The sequence below is a fragment of the Lactuca virosa genome, chromosome 6 (assembly GCF_052849685.1).
Source record: "Lactuca virosa cultivar CGN04683 chromosome 6, Lactuca_virosa_CGN04683_v6, whole genome shotgun sequence".
Taxonomy (NCBI): Eukaryota; Viridiplantae; Streptophyta; class Magnoliopsida; order Asterales; family Asteraceae; genus Lactuca; species Lactuca virosa.
In genome coordinates this window covers 27,670,107-27,696,647 of record NC_136431.1, presented here as the reverse complement: position 1 = coordinate 27,696,647, position 26,541 = coordinate 27,670,107, and the positions used below count along the sequence as shown (strand labels likewise).

The window sequence follows — 26,541 nt, the reverse complement described above, 5'->3', positions numbered from 1 at the left end:
TTAGCCGAACGGGTAGAACAAGGACTATAATTCTCCTTTCATTAAAAGTATTAATGATAAATACTAAGTAACTAAACTCTTATTAATACCCAATCTTAGTTACTTAGGAAAATGTGAATTTGGTGCTAACCCATGAAATTACACTTTGCACTTTGCTTAAGTCGTTAGTGGAGCGTGTGTGGTTAACCGGCACACTAACCTGGACTTAACAAGGTAGGCAAAGGGTAACTTAATATTTATCATAGTATCGGTGGAGCGTGTGTGGTTAACCGGCACACTGATTAAGGGGTAAATATTAAGGGTACCAAGTATATTTGCATGGTTATTCACACCTTGTTTTGTGATCCTCGGCATCCCAGTCACAAAACCTGAAGGGCACACTCGAGATTGAAACATGCCTTTGAACAGTTCAATGAATCTCAAAGATCTAGGACTTTCAAATCCAATTAAAACCTAATAAATTATTTCGTTTTTCATGGTGGAAATTGGTGAATCGTCATTCACCTACCTTCAAATATTTTATAGCTTGGATTACGGCATCCCTCTTCTAAGTTATAAAATAGTTTGTTGGGTCCTAGCCTTAATATTTCATATTGGGTGTCATATTAAGGACTTTAAATCAACTATCTTGAATATCTCCCAAAAAGATGTCTGGTCTAGACATTTATGATCTTCCCAAATCTCTTGAAACAAGCTTTCCTAAATGAAGATGATGTCCCATGGATATCATACTTCTTTCACCTCCTCCAATTATTCTCCCTAACCCACAAGTTCCTAAAAAGTTTAAGGTCACTCAAGCCCTATTGGCAAGGCAAGGTCTAGGTGTGATCACATCTTGGAGATGTAGTCACATATTGACAAGCCGTGAGAGTTGGGTGTCAAAGTCTTGAGAAAGTTGGTGGCTCAACTACTTTCTAAGTCACATAGTGAGTTCTTTTGGGAATCCTATGAAATAGACTAAGACAAGATCCTTAATGATCTTATCTATTTGCTAAGATCAACTTCCTAAAACGCTATGGACATTGACAATGATGACATTGGATATCCAGTAAAGCTCTCTCTTCCCAATGGAAAGGGATCGGCCATAGTCAACTCGGTTGACCCAATGGTAAAGAGAGAGGCGTAGTCTGAGATAGTCCCATTATCAAGGGTCCATAGGTAACTATTGCCAAAGGAAGGGGCATTGGTTACGAAGCTGCCAAATTTACCTAAGGATGTTAAAGTCAATAAGTTTGGCTCTACTTCAGGTAAAGTCCATTGTCTAACTCTATTAAGTATATGCTGATTCTGATCGCGAAGATGGATTTCAATCGCATGGTTCGGTGATCAGAATTTTGGGCTATTACTTAAGAGTTATGATATTTATATTGCTTAGGAATAGATAACAACAAGGTTTTCATATGGATTGTGAGGATAAGTTTTTCCGCAAAGTTTTAAAATAAAAGAAAAAGGTTTTGATTTTATTTATTTTAAGTATCCTTACAATGGCATTTGTGAAAAGTTGTTGCTTATAAGATTCCATTGATAGCAATATTGGAAAAATGGATTTGATTCTTTCGGTTGTGGTAGTGTCTAATATTACCAAATAAGGAAAGATTCTCATCACCCAAGGTTCAATTGGACCGAAACTTGGAATCATGCAAGTTGTATAGTATGATGAATGAGAACTTTCAGCTTGGAATATTAAGACTAATTCCTTATGTGAATAAGGAAAGGACTAAGGGATCGAGTACACATTCTTGTGCACTGGTCAAGTCCACCACAAAAGATCAAGAAGACTATTCGTCATGATTTACTTAAGTTCAGTAAATATGGTTATACTTATAAGTTTAAGTATAAGTCTGTAGCATTGGAGAAGTTTCAATGTGAGACAGAACGAATAAGAAGAATCAAAGAATGGTAGAAAGATAAAAGTTTCTCAAATCTGAAAAGATGGGAGAGTACTTTAGTATCATGTTTATGATCATCTTAATGATTAAGATACCATATCACAATTGGTCCTCTAAAGTCATCTTAGTGCATTCTTATGACTAAGAAGAGGAGTCATGAATTGTTGAAATGGTTAAATCAAAAAGATGAGTCATACTTCGTTCCAAAACAATTCTTAGAGTCATACTCCAAGATTGTAACTTGAGTGACATATCTTAAAGAGGGTTTGTTAACACTAGTCAAATGTAAGAGTAAAAGGTTATCTACTATTGTACATTTGAAATTGGTAAGTTGTGATGTTTTGGATAAAACAGAGACCAACTTAGGCCAATTGTGTAAAGTGTTAGTCTTGATAAAGAATCCGCACTATCTCTTGAATATTTGACAAGGGAGTCTTATATGTCAAGAGGACAGTGGGAGTCTTAAAGCTCTTGAAAGTTTCAAGACTTAATCAAGAATAAAACCTAAAGTCCTTCACTAGCACACGACCTGAGGTTTATAACCTATCGTGTTGAAATTTTTGTGCCTATTCAAGTTGGCTTTGCATAGGAGTTCTGAGAGTTCTCAATTGGTTGCACAACTACTTAGAAGCAATGGCAGGCACCTGAGCTGCCAAATGGCAAGAATTTAAGATTGCACAAGTTTAATCAATATGAGTTTGGATTTGTCACTAACCTTGTCTTGTGATTATGGTTTTGACAAATCCACATGGATAAGAACACATACACTATTAAATCTAAGTGTCATAAGGTTTCTCTCCGATTCATGAAAATGATGGTGAGGAAACATTTTCACTAAGTAGATTTTAGCTAGATAGCAATTGTGATATTTGCATTCTCAAAGTCGTTAGTGGAGCGTGTGTGGTTTACCGGCACACTAACATGGACTTGTGAGAAGTGGCAAAGGTCTAAACAATTGAGACTATGATTACGACATCCCTTTTCATAGTTCTAAAATTGTTTAGACACACATGTGAGCTATCTAAGAGAGGTGTATGATTTTGATAAAGTTTTATCAAAACAATCTAGTATCAGAAATCTGAACTTTGGTAAGAAAGTCAGCTGATTTCTGAGTACATGTCAAAGCTAGTGGGAGCATAAGTGTTATGCTAATAATCATCATGTTAGTGGGAGCATGATAATTATGACAAAGGTTGCAAGTTAGCAATGTTAATTATAGAAAACAAAAGTTTCAATTCGTGAGGTTGCAGGGGTTGAAAAAGTTGTTTTGCTATAATTAAGGGAGAGGAAATTATACTTCATTTCAATTCTAAAAGCTTAAATTGAGATTTTAATCGTATTTAATCAAGGATATATATATGAATTTCATGTTGGAATGGCTCAACATAAGGAAATTCTATATATGGGTCCATTATTTGCGTTCTAAAATTCGATTATGATTACGGCATCCCTTTTGATAATCTGAATTTTGAGAACTTGGCAAATTGAAATGGAAATATTATAGCAAAAGACTGGTTTAGTCTTTATGTGAGACATCATGAATCGTGTCCCATATGCTTCGGATATAGGATCGATTACATGTGCTATATTCACCCTTTCTAAAATTTTCCAAATGCCTGGGGCATTATGAAGGGAAAAGGTCTAGAATTGGATATGACTAAAATGATTAAGCAATTGTCGAGGACAATCTAAGGTTTACCAAAGATTGGTTGCTCAAGGACAGTTGGAAGTATAATGTTAATTCTGGAAGGACCATATTGACATAATCTATAAGGAGGCAACTCTTGTTCAGAAGTGATAGTCAAAATGGAATATGGAAATGTTTCAAAGTTAGAAATTATTCAATCTGTGTAAGATTAGGAAACTTAATGAAAGAAGGATGTTTCCAAGGAGCTGATCTCCTTTGGAATGCTCTGTAATGATTGTTGTCAAGTCTTTCTGACTTCGTGCATAATCATTAAGAGGATCAATGCATATAAGTTTAGAATCTAATAGATTTCAGTAAATGGCATGAATTTGGAATTCTTGCATTTACAGTAAGGATTTGGGACTGTGAAAAGAGGATCATTGGAGTGATGTTCAATTGATCTATTTTACAAAGTAAAGATCATAGACAAACATAGTATGCATACTTGGTGTATGGCATGACTAGTGTTTAGAAAACATAGTGTACATGCTTGGAGCATGGGACAACTATTGTTTTAAATTCAAGTATAAAGTTGATAAAACCGAAACAATGAATAATGAGTAATCAGTATGGTGATAAATAAAAGTGTTTATTTATATTCATAGGGTTTGATACCATATTTGATTCATTTATTCTTGTGTTTCACTTTGCATGTTTTGACTTCCAGAATAACTAAGTCGCTCTTCCTGAATGATTAAGTTATTCAAACCATCCACAGTCGGTCATATGTTGGAAGTAGATATGAATCAAGACTGTCATGGGTTGGTTTGTAGAGGTCCAAGTTGGTGGACAAAGTGGTGCTACAACACTCATGAGTGCTCATAAGTTCTGAGTATTGGATTCAACCCGCGCTCATTTGAATCACTTCATGGATTTTATCACGAGTGATCATGAGACGATAATATCTTATATTCTTCAAACCTAGAGATATGAGTTGTTACTATGAGTTGGTTGTACATTGATTGCACGAAAACGCATTCGGTAACTCGATGTTATAAAACGTTCCTTTGTGTATGATTCAACAAGTAGTAGAACAAGCCATATGAGTCGAAGTTTATCCATTCCTTTTACCTTCGGGAAAAAAGCGATATCTGTGGGCCCCTAGATGATTTAAAGATGATACATGTGAGTGCTTGGCCAAGCCAGGACTGATTTGATTTGTTCAATCAGTCAGTCATCATGAATCGGAAATCGGGAAACAACAAATGGATAGAGAGAATGATTGATAATCCATGTCTCAGTCCATATGATATCTAGAATGGAGGAATATATGATCCCTTATCTAATGGACAAGTCATTGACAAAGGTCAGAGTTCATCGACAAGGTCAGAGTTCGACAGAAGCTTTTGAGAGCTACGATTGCTGATCGGTTCCTGAAGTCATACGCAATAATAGTTTTAGACTTATCCAAGTGGGAGACTGTTGGATTAATGTCTAAGTCCATAACTATAATTGGTAAGACTTGACCCGACCCGACATGGTCCATTTGGGTTGCATGGCATCATGCATTTGGATAGACTATAATGAGAGAAATAACACTTAAGGTTGGTTAATATATTATAAGTTCTAATATATTAATAAGGTTATTTAATTAGTATTGATCAAGAATTAATTTGGAATTAATTAAGTGATCAAAAGGAGACTAATTAAATATATGGGTTGATTGTGTAAATCATTCATTCTTATATATGTGGGCTTGTGATCCAAGATTCCTTATGTTGGACTAAGTCCATGGGGTGACCCATGGATACTCCATGGAGGTTAAAATCCATGGAGCATAAGGAATGGGTAAAGTTATGAGTTACATGGTGTAACCCTAATAGCCACCATATAAAAGAATCCCATGGCTCAAGAAATCGTGCACTAATGTGTGAGTGTGAGGGCTAGACGATTTCAAGGAGTGTTCAAGTTTCTCTCAAGTTATTCCAAGTGTATTTGGTGTTGTGTGAACCATTTGAGGTGTCACACTTGGGGCACTAGGCACTCAAGCTTCATGAAGACATTCTACATCAAAGAGGTATGTATTCTATCTTGTTATATTTATTATTTTGTATGCTAGATTAGGATAATACCTTGGATGTTCATAATTGTATGTATAATAGAGAAAACATAGATCCAAGGTATTTAGGGTTGCATGTACACTTAGGAGTGTTAGAATGCTCATAACCCAACACTTACTATCTTTATAGGATATTTTACCGATCTTAACTTACTATCTTTATAGGATATTTTACTGTTCCTATCTTACTATTATTATACGATATTTTACCGATCCCATGTTATTATCTTTATAGGATATTTTATCGATGACATCTTACTATTTTATGTTTTAGGATACTTTACTAATCCTAACTTATTTTATTACCTATTCGAAGGTGTCCCTCTAGGTATTTGATTTCCTTAAGTTTGTCTGAATGTATTACCATGAGCCCCCATAATCGACGTTCTAGACTGATAACTTCCCCCACACGACGCTTCAGCGGATGTCGAATGATACTTATATAAAGCAAGTTACCCTACCGGGACTGTAGCTAGCGATCGCAGGTGGGGGTGTCAACCCCCGTATAGATCAACACATATCTTGTTGTCTCTTGCAAGATTAACGATTATAGGTTCGGGGTAGCCGAATTTGATCACACTAAGGATGAATAATAACATCTCACTAACGCATTACCCTTAGGTCTTTTATCTTTTAACTTTTCTTACATAGTAATTCGCTATCATTATCACAATATAATTCTTTTACTTTATATTTGATAATTATAATTTTTATATCTCATAATTATCATATGTATATATATATAATTTTTCCATACATAGAAATGAATCTTTTTCCAAAAAGGATTATAAAACTCTCAGATCCATAGTTTGAGTTTGCAATCCCACGAGTGTTCATCTAAGTCCCTCTAACCATGGCTCTGATACCAACTTGTAACGTCCCAAAATTGCAAAACAAAATTTTCATTTTTAAAATAGAATAAACACCCATTTTATTAAAGTTACATTCAAGTAAAACCAATTGTTCATAAACCATAATTAAAAATCAGAGTCATAAGGAAGACAATACGAAATCTCTAATCATAAAACTGTTCATGCATGTTTATAGTCCCACCTTCATAGTTTGTTAAGTACCTGAAAAACATTTAATCCACAACCATAGGTACAAAGCTTAGTGAGTTCCCCAAAATATCACAAACAACACAACATGATAATGAACTACGGGTTATCAGCAACCATGGGACTATCAACATTCATGAGGACTATCAACATTCCTAAATATCACATACAAGACCACAATATAAATATATATGGGTTATCAGCAACCTTGGTGACTATCAGCAGTCCCAATGTGTCATACCTCCCTCGACCATTGGCGTAAGCACCAAGGGGTGACAGTGGTTACATAGATTACCTAAATCACAAGGCAAAAACCATAATTACCATTTTATAAATAAATGAAGTCTATTACATGGAATAAATAAAACCAATCTATATTCAAGCTGATTTTCCTTCCTTGCATCGATCTTTCCTCCATCCTAGGAATACATGCGGTTTTGAAAACGACAACTTGATGTCGGTGAGTTCACAGGTTTTAGATAAACATATAATAAACTCTTTTGAAAACTTTTTAGGAATTTTTACAATGATTCTGATCATTTTTTCCTATATCCCATGTTTCCTATATTTTACTATATTGTATCTTCCAAAGTTCCTTGTATCTTGTAACTTATAAGTCTTCGAACTACTTAAATTTTTATGTTCCATATTCTTTTAGGATATTCTATTAATCCTAATTCATTATACATCCATATGATATTTTACCAATCCTATTTTACTATCTTTATGGGATATTTTACCAATCCTAACTTACTATCTTTATAGGATATTTTACCAATCCTACTTACTATCTTTATAAGATATTTTATCAATCATACTTACTATCTTTATAGGATATTTTACTGACCCTAACTTACTATCTTTATATGATATTTTACCGATCTTGTCTTACTATCTTTATAGGATATTTTACCAATCCTACTTTAGTATCTTGATAGGATATTTTATCAATCATACTTACTATCTTTATAGGATATTTTACCGATCCTAACTTACTATCTTTATAGGATATTTTACTATTCCTATCTTACTATTATTATACGATATTTTACCGATCCTATGTTATTATCTTTATAGGATATTTTATCGATGACATCTTACTATTTTATGTTTTAGGATACTTTACTAATCCTAACTTATTTTATTACCTATTCGAAGGCGTCCCTCTAGGTATTTGATTTCCTTAAGTTTGTCTGAATGTATTACCATGAGCCCCCATAATCGACGTTGTAGACTTATAACTTCCCCCACACGACGCTTCAGCGGATGTCAAATGATACTTATATAAAGAAAGTTACCCTACCAGGATTGTAGCTAGTGATCGCAGGTGGGGGTGTCAACCCCCGTATAGATCAATACATATCTTGTTGTCTCTTGCAAGATTAACGATTATAGGTTCGGGGTAGCCGAATTTGATCACACTAAGGATGAATAATAACATCTCACTAACGCATTACGCTTAGGTCTTTTATCTTTTAACTTTTCTTACTTAGTAATTCGCTATCACTATCACAATATAATTCTTTTACTTTATATTTGATAATTATAATTTTTATATCTCACAATTATCATATGTATATATATATATATATATATATATATATAATTTTTCCATACATATATACCCTAATTATGGTTGATTTGAAAATATGTTATTTAGGCAGAATAACAACTAGGTATAGTGCATATCTCTATAGTTGACTAACATTACTTTGAGGTACTATGTTATCCTAAGAAATTAGTCATTATAACATCTAGGTAATATCTCTTCCTAGACCATTGGACATCATAACTCTTAGGCATACTTTCATAGCTTACAATTAGGTATAGTATCAATGGTTACATTATCCTAATGTTTTATGCTTTATATGACTTACTATATATATATATATATATATATATATATATATATATATATATATATATATATATATATATACATTAAGTAGTTTTCTAAGCATGTATTCCCTCCCCCCTGGTAAAACCTTTAAATTAGTAAAATAGGGTCGTGAACGCACCCTAGTAGTGTGATCCGTAGTATCCTTGCTAATGCACCTGAAGCTTCCCGTCATTGGAAGAACTTTAGAGATAGATCAAGAGAAAGAGAGAGATTTTTGGGTGCGAAGATTCAGAATGTGAACACCTCTATTTATAGTGCATGTGTGCGCATCGCACTTCATGCGCATAATGCACATGACTCGTGGCTCCATCTAGAGCTTGCCACATGTCATACTCCTGGTGGTCAATGTCTCTTCTCTTGGGTTTTAGTATACTACAACATCCTATGGTGCACATACAACCCTAAATACCTTGGATCTATGTTTTCTCTATTATACATGCAAATGGTTTCCAAGGCATTAAACCTATAACTAGCATGCATTTGACATAAACCATATAATATACTAGTTAGGGAAACATACCTTTTATGTGGCTTGAAGTCTTGATGTATTTGGCCTTAAGAGCTTAGCACCAATAGTATGAAATGCCTCAAATGGAATCACAACACACCTAGGACAAAGGTGGCTCTTGAGAGAGAATTCCATGCACCAAAACACCTCCATATTTCTCTAAGAAAAGAAGTGGTGATTTTGGCTATGGAGTAACCTATTTATATGTAGGATTCCAAGGGTCATGGGTATAACCCATAATCCATACCCATGGGTTTTATGATCCATGGTTCATGTGGCCCTACTCTTTATGTATCCATACATAAACTTGGTCCAACATGGATCATAAGCCCAACACATATAAATATAACTAATTATCATAATTAGTCCCCATAGATTTAATTAGTCTCTTTTGATCACTAAATTAATTCCAAATTAATTCTTGATCGATACTAATTAAAACATATGATTTCATATTAATATATTATAACTTATAATATATTAATAAACCATAAATAACCTTCTCTCAAAAGTCCATCCTAACAAATTGTCCTGATGATATGCAACCCAAATGGACCATGCTACTCTCGGGTCAAGTACATACCAATAATAGTTATGGGCTTAGACATCTAATCCAACATCTTCAATGTCAACAGATCTGGGTGTCAGACCTACACGTCAAGCATGGCATGCACTTGGCCTGCAACACTAAATTTTCTATAAAAATTCATATATTCCTTATATGAATCTTGTTTCTTACCCTCTTTATATATTTGTGTAGCTCTCTACTAGTACTACAACTTTCCTTAAGGTTGCGTTGTCAAAGTCTAATTTTTACTTTTAACCCGTATTTTATATTTGTCCAAAAATCGCATCTTCTTTATACGTACTCCGTTTTTTACCCTTTTCCTTTTAATGTTCTTATCTCTCGGAGTACTACGATTTTCCTTTTAATGGAGTGGGTATGATGACCTTGATCTTCTAATAAGAATCTCTGTCAGGATTGAAGAAGATGGTTCTTTTAGGAGACGGTGCTCAAAATTGTTCATCATGCCATGTACTTCTTTCTTCAGGCGAGATCTCTGAAGATTTCTTTTTAAGAAGCATCTCTTGTTTAGACTTTAACTCCTTAGACTTAAGTTGCTTAGCTAACTCTTAATCTATTTCCATTTGAGCTTCTTTAGCTAACTCCTTCTTAGACCTGAAGACAATCTTCTGTTTTCCCCTATCCTTGGGATCAGTTTGAGGAAGCTTTGGTTGAGGATTGGTTTTGACGTGTTGACAAGTTTGGTGATGTAAACATCTTTCCTTCTTGGAACTTTTAGGGTTGGATCCTTGATCCCTTACTGTCGAACGAGTTCCTTTTCTTTCTCTACCATCTTTGCTCTGTTCTATTCATCTTTTAGTTGTGCATCAGCAACCATTTTGTCGAGTGACTCTAATTTCTCTTGTCTCCTTTTCTGAAACTCAATTGGTGAGTCTGGAATTTGATGTATGATAGGACACTGCCTTGATTTGGACTTGTTGACCTTTTCCCCCTCTGGTTCAGGTGGCCTGTCATTTGAACCAGATAACTTTGCCAATATCAAGTATCACTTGGATTCAGTAGAGGCAACTTTTTTCTGAAGTTTGCGTATATCAGAAGAAGAAGATTGTGTCTTGATATCCTTGACTTCATTGACTACCAAATGAACAGTCTTCTGAAGAGAATATATTTCACCTGAGGAGTTATTTTCTTTCTGGGAATTGCATTTTGAGAGATTTGCAATGTCAGATTGCAATGAATCCAGTTGACATTGGACTTGCTCTCTAAATGCTTGAAAGGGAGACATGGAGGATGATGCTAAACCTTTCGATAATTCTGCAACTGACGTCTCAAGAGTGGAGATGTATTGGTCTTGAGCCTTGATATGACTCTACAGATGATCTAACTTACCTTCATAGACAGACTCTAGACTGGATAAGGACTGAATAAATCATCTATCTTCTGATACATTAGAGATATACGATCTTCAATAGTGTTGTCAATTTTTTTGATCTAGAGTTTTGATCCACCACTTGTTACGAATAACTTTTCCCATGATATATGCAGCTGTGCCATCAAAGTCTTCAATGGTGACCTCAATTTTTTCACTTGTGCTTCTGTTGTCTCAAAGAGGATACACACATTGTCTGCCATACATTCAAGATACCATTGAAAATTTTCAATATATTCAGAGTGAGAAGATGTGTGAAATAGAATTTCCTTAATACCGTGAGCTACCATCTAAGCAATTAGTCTAATACGTTCAGGCTCAGGTTCAGATGTGTTTGCTTTATTTGTATCTGCTGGAGTATCATCGTCCTGAGGAGGATCCGGTGGAAAATAAGAGAACTTAGCTTCTTGAATATCATCATGTTCTTGGGACTCTTTATGAGGTGATGGAGAGTAATCATTAAGATCAATGTTGAATGTCCTGGTAGAAGGTTTGGAGTATAGGACAATTGACATGTCGTGTGGTTCATCATCGACTATCAGTCCTTCACTGGAAGGTATGTCTACCGTTTGCATTGGAGTATCCTCATCTTGATTATCTTGTACTGGAAAGCTTTTAGGGAGATCTTCAAGTTCAGATTTCTTTACACTGTCTTGATCATCGTCCTCAAGTGAGTCATAATCCAAGGAGACATGATTTCTTGGACTTTCTAGAACTGACTGAAAGCCTGCTGGTGAAACTAGAGCTAGGGAGGATGGTTCGACATAATCAGATGGAGCTTGAAACAAGGAATCTAAGAAAGAGAGTGGCTTAGAGGTTGTACCAGTTTTAAGAGGAAATGTGGGCTCATCTAAATCTACTCCAAGATTATCATTAGAGACGGCTAGAGATGGGACAAGAGGCGGTTGATCTGAATTTGCTCGCTTCTTTTTTAGTCCGACTTCTTGGTTGCATGATCTGAGTGCTTCCTCTTCTTTTTAGAAGATGAACTAGGTCCCTGGCTGTATTTTTATATGAGCGTAAAGAGGCACTGTTTTCATCCGACTTTGCTAAGATAGTATCTGGAATAATGATTGGATGTGAAAACTCAGAATGATATGTAGTACATAATCCTATATGGTTTCATACGCAAGAATTTTGGCAGTGGGCCTTCTGGAATCCCTTTTGGTGTAAGATTGCTATTATTGATGACATCATGAATAATTATAGACCACCCGCAAGGATGATGAATCAGGAACTTATTCTTTGAGGCAGGGAGAAAGGTAAGGACGTCTTCCCAAATAAGAGATGCGTAGGCAACGTTGATGTCATAGAAAAGCCCATACATGACAATCCAAAGATCTGTTTTACCGTGAGTACGTCCACCAACTGATCCGAAAATACATCGAGTGAGGATAGAATTGAGAAAGTGCCATGGTGTGGGAAGGCAAGCTTTCCTATTTCTTGAAAGGTTTAGTTTAGAGTTTTCTTCAAATTTATACCCCATTCCCTTGAACATTGTCAATAGTTGAGCAGAAGAAGGGGTGAAAAATGTCGTAGGTTTGCGAGAACCATTGCTTAGACCTAAACTGATTGCGAACTCTTCTTTAGTTAGAACCAAGTTAGCTAAAAAAAGATCAAATTCAACATCAAGATGCTTTGACTTTGCTCGTGGAGAGATGGCTACAGATTGAAAGACGTCTGAAAAAAGAGATTGTGGAGTTGGAGAATAAGTAAGGAGTGCATATGCCAATGGGTACTTTTGTAAATATTCAACTATAACACTGACTTCTATAGATTGTTCCTAAGTTTTAAGAATTTCAATATTGTTGGATGCATCCATTGTAATTTTAGGTGATGATGAGTTTGTCACAGTGGAAGGTCCAGTTGCTTGAGATTTGGATGCCTTATGAGAAGCCTTTGCTTTAGAAGTCTATCCATCTTCTTTGGAATCCATGTCTAGAGTGATCAAGGAATGTGATGCTCAACAAAAAATGATGATGGACCATGTGATGAAAATCACTAGAGTTTGGAGATGATCCACAAAAGAAAGAAAGTTGAATGATGATGCTCCAACAAATAGTTGATAATGCTCCAAACAAAAGACTAGGGTTTGTGAATGGTTGGTTCTTGCTTGATGATCACAATAGAAAGATGATGGCGCAAGATAGTGGTCATGAAATCAATTGTTGATCACAAAGGTTAATAATGGCGCAAGAGTGATTAGGGTATGGCGCAACAAAGAATTTTCGTCGAATTTGGATCAAGAGAGTGATCAATGAAGAAGTTGCGCCATGGGGTAGTTATAGGTGACGATCTTAGGGTCAGAATAGAGTGATGCACAAGATAGGGTTTTTGAGTGTGGCTCAAGAAAAAAATGGCGCAAGTAGTTTTTTTTCGATATTAGGTTGTTGTGCCAAAAAAAATTAGGTTTAGGTTTCTTCTAAAGATGGCGCAAGTAGGATAATAAGAAGTTGGAGGTTGTTACGCCAATGAGAATGACGAGTTTGGTTTTAGGGTTAGAAAAAAAAAGATGTGGCGCAAGAGGGATTAGGGTTGAGTGAGGCGCAAGTAGACTTATGGCGCAAGAGAAGAGAACGAATGTTGGATGGCGCAAGAAGGATGCGACTGAGGTGCGAAGTGGTGCCAAGTGGTGATGTGTGAGGGAAAAGGGATGTGCCAAGAGGATGTGCAAGAGGGAATTGGTTACCGAAGCGAAGTTGGCCTGTGAAGGGGACAAGTTGCGCCAAAGGTTGTGAGGGCTGAGGATGGCGAGGGTCAAGAGAGAATGGTGGGTTGGCGCAAGAAGGCTGCGAGACCGAGAGCTTCTGTTGCGCCAAAAGACTTGTTGCACCAAGGAGAGTTGACCGAAGGTGAGGCTTTGGCGCCAAGGAGTTGCGAGGCCAAAGCTGTTGCGCCAAGGAGCTTGTTACGCTAAAGATGTCCGAAGAGTTATGCTTGTTGCGTTAGACCGAAGTTGGATCTTGTTGCGCCAAACCAAAGATGCTCCAAGGTCTTTTGCTCACGAAGTGATTTTGCTCCAAACTCAATAAAATTTCGATTTTGCTCCAAAACAAAATTCGATGTTCTCCAAACGAGTATGAGAGAGAATTTGTGGGAAAGTGAAAAAAGCAAGAATGAGAAATAGAAGTGAAGTATTTATAGGTGAAGGTTTGTAGGGTTTCTCAATGGTTCGAGATAGGGCTTGCATGGGCCAACTTGTGGGTCCATAAGACTTGAATGACACTCATGTATATATAGGGAAACATCAACTTGAGTCGCGACTGAGAAAAAGATGACTTGAGAATCAAGAAAGAAAAAGATGTCACATGCATGGATGTTATCTTAGAGACGTGCATAGCACTTAAGGAATGTGCATGACCTATTAAAAACGTGCATGTCACATTTATTATGATCTATGTGGAATTGATGATCCATATGGACATGATGCACCAGATGGCTGAAGATGCTCCAAGTTCTTGAACGTGCTTCAATGTTCTTGAACATGCTCCAAGTTATTGAACATGCTCCAATGTTCTTGAACATGCTCCAAGTGACTGAAGATGCTCTAGGATGGTCCAAGTGACTTCAAGTTGATCCAAGGTAGTAGAGATGGTCCATGATGATCCAAGTGATGAAGTTGATGAAGATGGTCCAAGATGCCTTAAGATGATCAAGATGAATGAAGATGCTTCATTCATTCGTCCAGTTGGTCGAAAGAAGCGGAGATGGTCCAAGATGGTCTAAGAGCATGCAGTTGCTCCAAGTTGGATGAAGATGGTCCAAGTGATCAAGTTGGTGAAGTTGCTCCAAAGTACTTCTAGTTGGTCCAAGTTAATGAAGTTGCTCCAAGAGAATCTAAGATGCTCCAAGTTGAATGTAGTTTCTCTAAATTTGGTCCATGTACCTGAAGTTGCTCCATGTTGGTCCAAGTGCATGAAGTTTCTCCAAGAAGCTTCTAGTAGGTCCAAGATGGTTCACAAATGTCCTTTAAAGCTTTTGATCGTCCCCTTCTTTATTGTATACGAGAATGCTCTATGAACCAAGACAAGCACATATGGTCTTCTTGAAAAGGGGATGGTCGACTTTTCATAAGATGCTCCTCTTGGCTAAGGATGTTCCATGATAAAGTAAGTGATATTCTCTATCTAACTTAGCTGCTTGACCTAGATTCTAAGGCATGATTTAAACAGAAAGTATAAAAATTCAAACACTAAATAATCTATCTTTAGGGATGATGTGTGTGAATGTAGATAAAGAATCTGAGAAGGGAATAGTAAAATGCGGTGAAGTGTGTGCATGTGGAATAGATAATCTTAAGGAAACATGAAAACTTAGAAGGATGACTGATTTAGAAGCATTGTGGATTATCTTGTTGTTACTTACAGATTTATCAAGCAACTAAATTCTGTGTATCATCCTTCACTTCGCATTGTAAATCATTTCCTTTGTTGATTATTAATTTTTGAACTCATCAACATCACACAGAATAACCCGATTTGTGATCACCAGATATGTCTCACCGCAATGCATATGTTTGAGTCTAAGGAATACTTACTTCCCAAACCCTAAATACTGACAATCCACATAAACGTTCCCCACTTATTTTGAAAGACATTTATTTTTGGCATTTCTACCACCTCTACCCTTTTATTTACCCATTTCGTTGCAAAAATTATCGCCAAATTCCAAGTGACACGACTTTAAAAGAAAGATACTATATATAAGAATTGAGCAAAGATTATAACTACACTTCTTTATATTTTTGTTGAACTCTTTTTTGATTTTTTTTATTTGTTTTTTGATTTTTTTCGAATCTTTTCTTATAACTCTAACTTTGACAAAGTACACAAGAAAATAATTCCTAGTTTTATTTCTATTTGTACTTTAGTTTGTGACTTTCTAAGAAATTTATTGGAGTGCTCGGAATCGCTTAGGTCACTAACGGAACCCATCACATTCTATGAAACCCTTTTAAATGATATTTCTTCTCTTCCATCCAAGCTTTTATAATTAGGTGGATATATATAAATATATCCCTGGGGGGAATACTCATCGGGTCCCAAAGGTCACAGATTGACTCCACTCTTGAACTATAACTTACTGAAAATATATAACTAGACTCAAAGTGCAGAAATTAAACAGATAAACATGGAACTTGACTTGCTTTGTTTTAACGAAGAAGCCTTTTTATTAGGTATAGATATTCACAAAGCAAAACTTTTTATGTCCCTCAAACTACACAAGTTCACATTTTTGACTCATGAGTTCACTAGGACAGGGAAGCCACAAATATACTATAACACATTGGCTTAACTAAACCTCAGAATTTGCTTCACATTATCCTACATAACATTAGTACTTGATGTATGTTATAACTCTAAGTAGAGTATAACAATGAAGATTGTTAATGGTCACTGAAGTACCAATATTAGTTGTGTACTGGAGCAAACTGAAGAACTACATAATTTAATATTTTGAAAAATCATTAAAGTGTGGAGCAACTAATCTTCTTCATTTGCATAGTTGTGATAACAACGTGCATTATTCTATAAAATAGAATCTTTTTGGTATTTTCTTTTGTTTAAAGTAAAGACAAAAAGACAGAATAAAATCTTTTTGTTGTTTTCTCTTGTGTTAAAGTGAAAATGAAAGTAAAATCTTTTTGGAGTTTTCTTTTGTGTAAAATAAAAATGAATGTAAAATCTTTTTGTAGTTTTTTTTTTAAATTGAGAGAAAAAAAAAACTTTAGATGCCTAGAATCTGGATTAAGCATGCCAAGTCATCCTAGAAAGTGTAAGAACTTGGATTCATCCAGAGTTTTTTGTGAACACATATGTAGTCTCTTCATCTGTGGGAACAAAATGAAGCTCAATATGACCTTTCTGAATATTATCCTTTAGGAAGTGATACATGATATCAATGTGCTTGGTCATTGAGCGGTTGGCTGGATTGTGAGAGATTGTAATTGCATTCTTAGAGTCACAATAAATAGCGATCTGTTGCATTTTGAATCCATAATCTCTCAGTTGTGTTTGCATCCAGAGCACTTGAGAACAACAACTGGCGGCAACAATGTATTCAACTTCAACAATAGAGGTTGAAACACATGTTTGCTTCTTTGAAGTCCAACTGACCAATCTTCCTCCTAAGAATTGACAGCTACCATAAGTGCTCTTTCTGTCGAGCTTGCATCCTCCATAATTTGAGTCAGTAAAGGCTTGGCGATAGAAATTTCCTTTGCCAGGATAGAATAGACCCAAAGAAGCAGTTCCTTTCAAATATTTGAAAATTCTTTTGACTGACATGAGGTGTGATTTCTTTGGATTGGCTTGAAAGTGTGTGCACAGATATGTTGAAAACATGATGTCTGGTCGACTAGCTGTAAGGTATAGTAGTGAGCTAATCATTCCTCTGTTGTGCATCTGAACTACAGATTTTCCATCAAGGTCTGAATCAATCTTGTAGGATGTAGACATTGGTGTCTTTGCAGTTGATGCATTCTCCATGGAGTATCTCATCAATAGATTTTTGATATACTTCTCTTACCAATAAAGATTCCCTTAGGAGATTAAAGAACTTGTAGACCTAGGAAGTAGTTGAGCTCACCCATCATACTCATTCTAAATTCGCTTTTCATCAACTCAACAAACTCGTCACTAAGATCCTTGCTGGTTGAACCGAATATGATGTCGTCGACGTAGATTTGAACAACGATTGGATGGTTTGGATTTTCCTAAATAGAGTCGGATCGATAGAACCTCTTTGAAATTTGGAATCTTCCGAGAATTTGGAAAGTGTTCCATACCATGCTCTTGAAGCTTTCTTCAATCCATAGATAGCCTTTTGAAGCTTATATCAATGGTTGGGGAACTTTGGATCTTCGAATCAGGAGGTTGTTGAACATATACATCCCTATCGATTTCTCTGTTCAAGAATGCACACTGCACATCCATTTGGTAAACCTTAAAGTTCTTGTGTACATCAAATGCCAAGAAAATACTAATGGCATATATTCTTGCAACAGGTGCAAAGGTTTCATCATAGTCTATGCCTTCTTGTTGCAAGTAGCCTTTGACAACCAGTGTGGCTTTGTTCCTGATGATGACTCCATCTTCATCACTTTTGTTCATATAAACTCATCTTGAACCAACAATTGATACTCCTTCGGCTGTTAGCACTAAGTCCTACACATTGTTGCATTCAAATTCAACTAACTCTTCTTGCGTTTCTTTTACCCATTCTGCATGTTGTAGAGCCTCTTTGATTCCTTTAGGCTCTATCATGGATAGAAAGCTTGAATATAAGCATCCATTATTGGTTGCTGAACGAGTCACTACTCCAGAATCTAGATCACCTATGATTTGTTCGGCTGGATGATCCTTTGTCCATTTTGTGAGACGAGATTCCTTAAGGATTTGAGGAGTGAAAACTACCTCATATTGTTCTTTTGGACGAGGTGATTAGTCATAAGTGAATGTTCCTTCAAAAATATCGTCTTGAAAGAGTCCAGAACTACCTGAAATAAGTGGTTCCCCCTCAACTGTTGTGTGCTTGAATTCAATAGATGGAGTGGATCTGAAGGAACTGGAGGGATTGGAACCAGTCGAGTGGGGTTCCCCTGAAACCATGGACTGGATGGTTGGGAGGATTGTAAAGTACCTTTAAGAATGGAACCATCCAAAGGTGGTTCCCCCTCAAAAGTTGCAGTGACTGGTGTTATGACTGGTCCAGATTGATGATAGGAGGTTGGGGTAGGTAGTTTAGAAGATTCTAAAGCGATTTTAGGGATAGAATCATTCGAATATGGTTCCCCCTCAACCCGAGCTTTGGTAGAACTAGAGTCTTTTGGTGGTTGATGAGGTTGAGAGACATCCGGAGAAACTTTTTTTTGTGAGCTTTTCTGATTCTAGGGCAGAGGGTTGAGTTGGAAAGAGGAATTCAAAATCTACTTCAATAACATTAATTGGAGTAGAAGCATTAGCATGTTATGATTGGTTCATTTTATCAAAATGTACTACCATTTGAGGACCAAAGTGGTTTGGATCCAGAACCCTCACAAAACGTTCATCAAATGTGGGATCACTGCTCTCCTCTATCACCCTGTTTCCCTTGTTCGGAACTCAATAGGCTGCAACATGAAGGCAATATCCAAGAAAGATACCTTAATGAGCCTTGAGTGCCAATTTTCTTAGTTGATCCTTGTTGTTCTTGATGTAGCAATGACATCCAAAAATGTGAAAGAATTTGAAATTGGGCTTCCTCTTATTCATTGCTTGATAAGGAGTGACTTCAAGCCTGTTGTTGATTAGGGATCTATTTTGAGTGAAACAAGCGGTTGCAATGGCTTCGGCCCAAAAGTATTGCGGTAGGTTTGCAAAGATCAACATTGATCGAGTGGCCCTAAACAATCACAAGAATGCATTTCTTACCCTTTAAGCTAGGAACTATAGTGGGACCACACATATCGATATGTATAAGCTAAATAAGTTTAGATACATTGTTTTCTCTTATAATTTTGTGAGGAGATTTGAAAATTTTTCCTTGTTCACAAGTAGCATAAAGTATATCATTTCCAAGTTTTAACAATGGTAGTTCTCTCACAAGATCCTTTCCAATGAGTTTGTTGATATAACCAAAGTTGAGGTGCGAGAGTCTTCTATGCCACAACCAACTGATGTAAAAAGCAGCTTTGGAAAGAAGACAAATATCAGGGGTTCCCTCAATTAGTTCAATATCAAGGGGATACAAGTTCCCATTTCGTGGGGAATCAGCAAGGATGTGTTTGTTGGTATCCATAATCAAACTCTTGGTTTTCATGAACAAAACCTCATGATCATTGTCACACAGTTGTGCAACACTAATAAGGTTATGTTTAAGACCATCTCCATATGATACACGTTTAACGGTAAAATTCCCGTTCTATATGTTTCCATGTCAAATAACTTCTCCCTTCATGTTGTTTCTGAAAGTAACATACTGACCTGGCGTTATGATTTTGAAATCTCTGAGATATCCTTTATGCCCGGTCATGTGCCTGGAGCATCCACTGTCAATGTACCATGTATCATCGTGTGGTACCCCGATACAAAAAGCATGCATTTAGAGAGAAGGTTTAGGTACCCACGTTTGTTTGGGTCCTTGAGAATTAGCTTTCTTTGGACCTGTTGGAGTTGGGACAGTCATTTTTTGTTTATTATTAACCTTTTTGGGTTTTGCTTGTTTTTCAGAGACCTTGTTTTTTACTTTCTTAGTGGTCTTCTTTTGAGGTTTGGTCCATGGGAAAGATGGTGGATTGGTGAAATGAGTAGGAATTCCTAGAGAAGGAAATCCATAGTTCACAGGCATTCCGAATTGATCAAACATGGGAAACTGGGTATTTCCCCCCGAACTGATTGATCATTGGTAACCTAGAGTTTCCCCCAAACATGTGATTCTCTCCTATGGATGGAGTAAAACCACAATATAGACCAAGAGTAGAATTTATAGGGTAATTACTATTCTGATACATGATAGGGTTGGTTGTAACAGGTCTTGGTCTCATCATTTCAGACAAATCAGGAAGATTGTTAGGTCTGAAACTATTCTGATAGTGAATTCCAGTTTGGTTTAGAAATCCAGAATTTAAGAAACCATGATTGGAAGGAGAGGTTCTTTGGGTCTTTGAAGTTTTGGGAGGACTTGTATGTCGGGTCTCCCCATTTCCTAGCTTGGTCTTTGGTACTTTGTTATTCGTTCTTTCCTTCTCATCATTTTTAGTCTTAACCACTTTGGGTTTTGAAGGATGGACTACAGTTGGACTCTGTTCTTTAGAGACATCAATTTTCTCTTTTCCCTTATCTTTAGAGACATTAGTTGGCTTTACAATTGTCTCTTGTTGGTTAGGATTGGGTGAAGTGATTTTATTGGAACAAAAGGTCTCTTGAGAATTTCAACAACAGTTTTCTCATTACTCATAGTCTTCAAGGTTTCATCCTTGCTGACTTGAATTGGAGACTTCCCAGTCTGTTGTTTCTTAGAGTATTTACATCCTAAGTCCTTTGTTCCAGAGACTGAAGCATTAAGAGATGGAAATGTTTCTTTACTGAGGAATTCAATAGGTTCAGTCTTGGAATATCCTACTGGCTTATATGATATGGGCTGTTTATCACTAGATTTTGAGTCAGGGACATTTTATTTTTAAGAAGTGGCATCTTCTGAATTGAAACTTTCCATGGTGCCACATTCAAGAGAAAATTCTACTGGAGAGTCAGACTTAGTGTCCAAGTCTGGAAGATCATGGGATGATGTAACTTCCAATGGGATACTTGAGAATGAAGTGGTAATTACATCAGGACTGCAAGTTACCACCTCTTCTTGATCCTCATTGTCTCCAGTGAAGAGACTTGGATCACATGCTAACAACTCTGGTTGAGTATTCAGACCCATGATTTGCTTATTCATTTCATCATAACCAAGACCATATTTGATCCATGATGGTTTTGGTCCAGAGAGAATGGCATGTGAGTTTTCTTCAAGAAGGGTTTTGGATGCCTTATAATTATTGATTTTTGTGTTAAGTTAGGCGTATATCTCACGATTATCTTTTGCAATGATGTCATTTTGATTCAATACAATTTCATATTGTTCAACTGACGTAAGATGTGCCTCAGTTTTGATTCCAGCGTCATTCTCTAACTTAGCCATACTACATCTCAATTCCTCACATCTGAACTGAGTGGCGGTAAGTTCGTCTTTGTAGTAACTGACACGATATTCAATGTTGGTGACATATTCTTTGATTATTTCAGAAATATGGTCAATGTCATCAAGAAAAGGATCAATAGTTAAATGATTATCACAAAGCATGAAGTGTACCTTCTCAACAACTTTTTGATGAAGAGGAGAAGGCTATTTTTCATCATCATCCATGAAGCAGAAGTAGTTCTTGTAAGCTTTTGTTTCTTCAGCTTGATCCACTTCATCACCTGTTTCCTAAACTTCCACATTAGGAGTCTTCATGACCATGAAGGCTTTGTCTTTTGATTGCTTCTTGATCTGTTCCGCCTTTTGAAGGTAGTATGGTTCATCTTTGACCTTCTTGGTCTTTATTTTGCAATCCTTGGCAAAATGATTTTCACCTTGACATTTGTGGCACCTGATTACTTCATTATCAACATAGGACTTCGATTTATTACCTTGAACCCTTGTGTTCGTCCTCTGAGAGTTGTAACTTTCAAAATTTGAATTCTGAGAGTTGAAGCTTTTTTGACTGTTGCTTCCTCCTTGGAAGTTTCCAGAGTTCTGATTATAGTGTTGGGGTTGCTGATAACTTTGTGCTCAGAAGTTCCCAGTTGGCTTGGTCACAAACTTCTTGAAGTTTGGATTGAACTTGGTCAAGAGTGCCAAGCATTCTTTATACTCATTTTCCTCATTGATTTGAGGAGATTCCATTATGGTTCCAATGAAAGCTAGATGATTTTCCATGTACCCATTTGATATGTGAAGAGGTTGTTAAGTTGGCATGTAAAGATTCTGATTGTACTATTTAGCCATACTCGAACTTTGATAAGGATATGCTCAATATCCTTGGTTGGCAAACTGATAAGCAAAGTGGTTTCGTATTGGATTATGATGAGCAATCAAGTTTTGGGAATGATTTTCCATGGATGTTGAATTTACCATGACAAGTCCTTGATTCTTAAAGGGGGTTCCATGAGCTAGCTTGTTGATTTTTGGCTCATGTTGTTGTGTAACGCTCTGTTCCAAATTGACTACTAGTCTGAGGCTATGGCCCGAAGGTCGGTCATTATAAGGATTATGGCTTTTGAGAAGGTAAGTTCAAGGCCCATTTGGGTGCGGGTGATGTATTAGAAGTGATCCGAGTGTTCGGTTCGTGTTTTGGAGCCTAAAGTGGCAGTTCGGGCTTTTATGGAAAATGAATTTTCGTTCGGAAGGTTTTAAGGAAGGTATGAGTTAATAGAAGTGTAGGGCTTCACGTTACCTTTCTGTGGATATAAGGATCGCCGGAATCGGGCTTAGAACGAAGAAATTATGGCCTTCGGAAGTTTCGTGGTTTTCAGGCCCAACCGAGTACACGGGGCATACACAAAGAGTACGCAGGGCGTACGAGTGAAGAAGGCAGTAAGCGGGGCGTACCTTGGAGTATGCTGGGCGTACTGACCAGGATGGTCGCGGATGTTCTTCGGAGTACGTTGGGCGTATGCCAGTCAGATCAGAACCTTATTTTAGGGTCTTGGACCCTATTTAAGCTCCTTATCTCATAATCTAACCCTAATATCTTCAGCCTCCACCCTCTAAAACCCTAGAACTCGTCTCTAATCATTCATGGTGACATTTTGAGCTTCTGGAGTCTATTTTTGGGATGTTTGGCCCATTTTCAAGAAGATGGAGCTTGTTGCAAAGATGGGAATCAAGGAGGAGTTTATGGATCTGGATTTTAGGACTCATTCTCAACTTAATGAAGGTATAAAGCTTTGAACTTGATCATTCATTTCTTAGATCTACCATTTGTGAGTTTTAGTTCATTTTGTTCCCAAGGATGAAGCTTTATGGTTCAAATCCGATTCTTAGGCTTAGGGTTGCCATCTTTGGTGCTAACTGAGTCCCTAAGGCAGAAAGTTGCTATCTTGGAGGTCTTAATGGGTTCATGCAAGAGTTATGGTCATTTTCATGGAAGTAGATTGCTATACTTTAAGTTTGGGTTCATGTGGGTCATATAAAGTCACCAAGATAGTGACTTTATGGAATAAGACGTTAAGTAGAGCTCAGATCTGTAATTTGGTCCCTTGGTTTGAAGCATTAAGTGATTAATAGCAAAAAGGACTTAACATTGGAGTACGCTGGGCGTACAAGCTGGTACGCGCTGCGTACAAGTCACGAACCTAGTACGCGCTGCGTACAGCTGAGTACACCCTGCGTACTCGTTCAGAATGGGTTTCGCATATTGGGTTTCGGTATGGGCCAGATGTTGGGATTATTTATCTTGGGCCCTTTGGGCCATCAGGTTGTGGGCTTTTAGTGATGTTGCAAAAGGTCCCGGAAGGATTTGGGCCCAATTTGGAAACTTGGGCCATGGTTTGGGCCACGAGCATTTATTAGCATTTTGGGCTTAAGTGTTTGGATTATTATTGGACCATCGGGATGATAAATGTGTTGGACTGAAATGAAGGATTTGGGCCTGATGGCAAGACCCATGTAGAGGTTTGGTCCCAATTTGGAAAATTAGGCCATTGATGGATTTATGGACATTATAGTGTTGGGCTTTTGTTTTGGGTTTGGGCCTTAGTTTTGGATCATACTGGGCCAGGGGTAGAATGGTCATTTTACCCCATGCATGGATTAAGGATTATGGTATGGGACCCAATTTCTAATTGGGTATATTGATTGGTAGTGACAGCTAGGGAAGCTGGCGGGGCAGCAACTAAGGAGTTCATGCGGGAAGCTTCTGCAGTGCGAGGTGAGTCTACTCACCATACCAATGGGTCTAAGGCACCACGGTCGGCCCAATTTATGTTATGTGGATGGTTGATCGATTATGTGTTATGATTGTATGACATTTTCATGGAAGACCACGTGGGGGTTCTCGTGGCTTTTTGTATAAGACCTTGGAGAGTTTCCATGGCATCCTAGTATATTTGCTTATATAGTTTGCATTATGTCTTCTATAGTAGTGAAAATCTTGTGGGGGTTCCCAAGGTAGGAAGACCTTGTGGGGGTTCCCAAGGCAGGAAGACCATGTGGGGGTTCCCATGGCAGATAAGACCACGTGGGGGTTCCCGTGGCATTAGGTGTAAGACCCTGGAGGGATTCCATGGCTTCCTTATATGTTGTATGCATGGCTTATGTGATATATGTAGCTTTTATAGCTAATATGATATGTGTTATGTGGATTGTGTGTGGGGTATGCTCTGGGGGACTCACTAAGCTTTGTGCTTACGGTTTATAGTTTTTGTTTCAGGTATCATCGATTTGGAAAAGAAGGGCTCGGATTGATGGCAATGCACACACCTATGATTTCCGCAATGAACGATTTTGGGATGAACTCTGATAAATGTTTTACTTAATGATGATTTGAAATGTTTGAAATAAATGGTATCAATGTTTGAGCTATATTAAAAATAAAATTTTTACCCTTGATTTTTGGGTCGTTACATGTTGCAGTTCAACATACTGATCAAACATAGACATTGTGTCTAAGTTTGTTGTACTTTGTAGTATGATCATGTGCATTGTATCCCATTTAGGAGATAGGTTGTTTAGGAATTTCAGATTGAAATCCTCTTGCGATCTTTCACCTTTGAGTTTCTTCACCCTGTTGACAACAATGTTGTAGCTGTAATATGCATAAAAAGAGTGTCACGAGGTAACATTTTGAAGTTGTCCATATCTATCATTGAGGCTTTCTTCCTGTTTGCAAGAATCTTGTCAGTTCCCTCGAATTGTTTCTTGAGTGCATTCCAGACATTAAAGGGTGAACTCTTATCTTCATCAGGATGTTGCTCATAGATGTCATGAGGAATTCCAGATAAGAGCTCCTGCATTGCCTTAGCCTCAAACTTCTTGATTTTCCCCTGACGAAGTTGAGCATCAGAGGAAACATATCCAAAAATAATTTTGGAGGTTTCAGGAGAGACATCAGCTTCAGGAACTCTGATATCCTTCAGAAATTCTGCAGTGTGTTTCGCATTGGAAATGAAGGTCCAGATGTCAGAGTCATGACCTTCCAGGTAGTACTTGATGCGATCTGCCCATGAAGTGTATTCACTAGGCAGAGGGATAGGTGCACGATTTCCCACTCCAAGACTGTTTGCAACTGAAACTGAATAGAGAACATTTTAATTTTGATTCACAATTGCCATTGAGAACACATGATACTACTTTGAAACTTGAAAAGAAAAAAAATATTTTTGTGAAAAGTTTTTCTTAGTCTCAAATGGAAATAGATGAAGAGTTAACTAAGAAACTTAAGGCTAAGGGGTTAAATTCTAAACAAGAGATGCTTCTCAAAAAGAAATCTTCAGAGATCTTGCCTGAAGAAATAAGTACATGGCATGATGAACAACTTCAAGCACTATCTCCTAAAAGAACCATCTTCTTCAATCCTGATAGAGATTCTTAACTGAAGATCAAGGTCATCCGGCCCAGAAATTCCTTCACACCTCCTTCAGACCTTACTAAAGAAAACTGGGATATTCTTGCACCCCCGAATGGTATGAAGTTCAATTTATGGCCTAATGCAATTTATCCAGTTGATCCTAGTGTAGACATTGAAGAGGTGAAGAATAGATTCTTCCTGAAGAAACCAATTCAAGTTGTCTCTGTATGGTCAAAGTTCAAGATTGCTTCAATTAACAAAATTGACATACAAGAATTAGAAAGATGCCATATGCATTCCTTCAAGGAAAAAGGACAAAAAACTATGAATTCATTCAAGGCATCATTGTTTTACTTGGTTTTTAAGTTTTCGATAGTGGTTAATATACTTGAGAAACAAAGTTTAGATT

The 26,541-nt window shown here is 37.0% G+C and overlaps 1 protein-coding gene across 1 annotated transcript; it reads right to left on the bottom strand.

Moving 5' to 3' along the window:
• Nucleotides 1-16,845: 16,845 nt before the first annotated feature.
• Nucleotides 16,846-17,544, bottom strand: LOC145121404 (secreted RxLR effector protein 161-like). The gene has a single exon (XM_079057158.1). It carries the CDS (start codon nt 17,542-17,544, stop codon nt 16,846-16,848), a length of 699 nt encoding a protein of 232 aa, XP_078913284.1.
• Nucleotides 17,545-26,541: the final 8,997 nt, after the last annotated feature.

Bases quoted from the DNA above. Each gene is read 5' to 3' on its own strand.
- LOC145121404 (XM_079057158.1), bottom strand. From the start codon at position 17,544: ATGGAGAATGCATCAACTGCAAAGACACCAATGTCTACATCCTACAAG.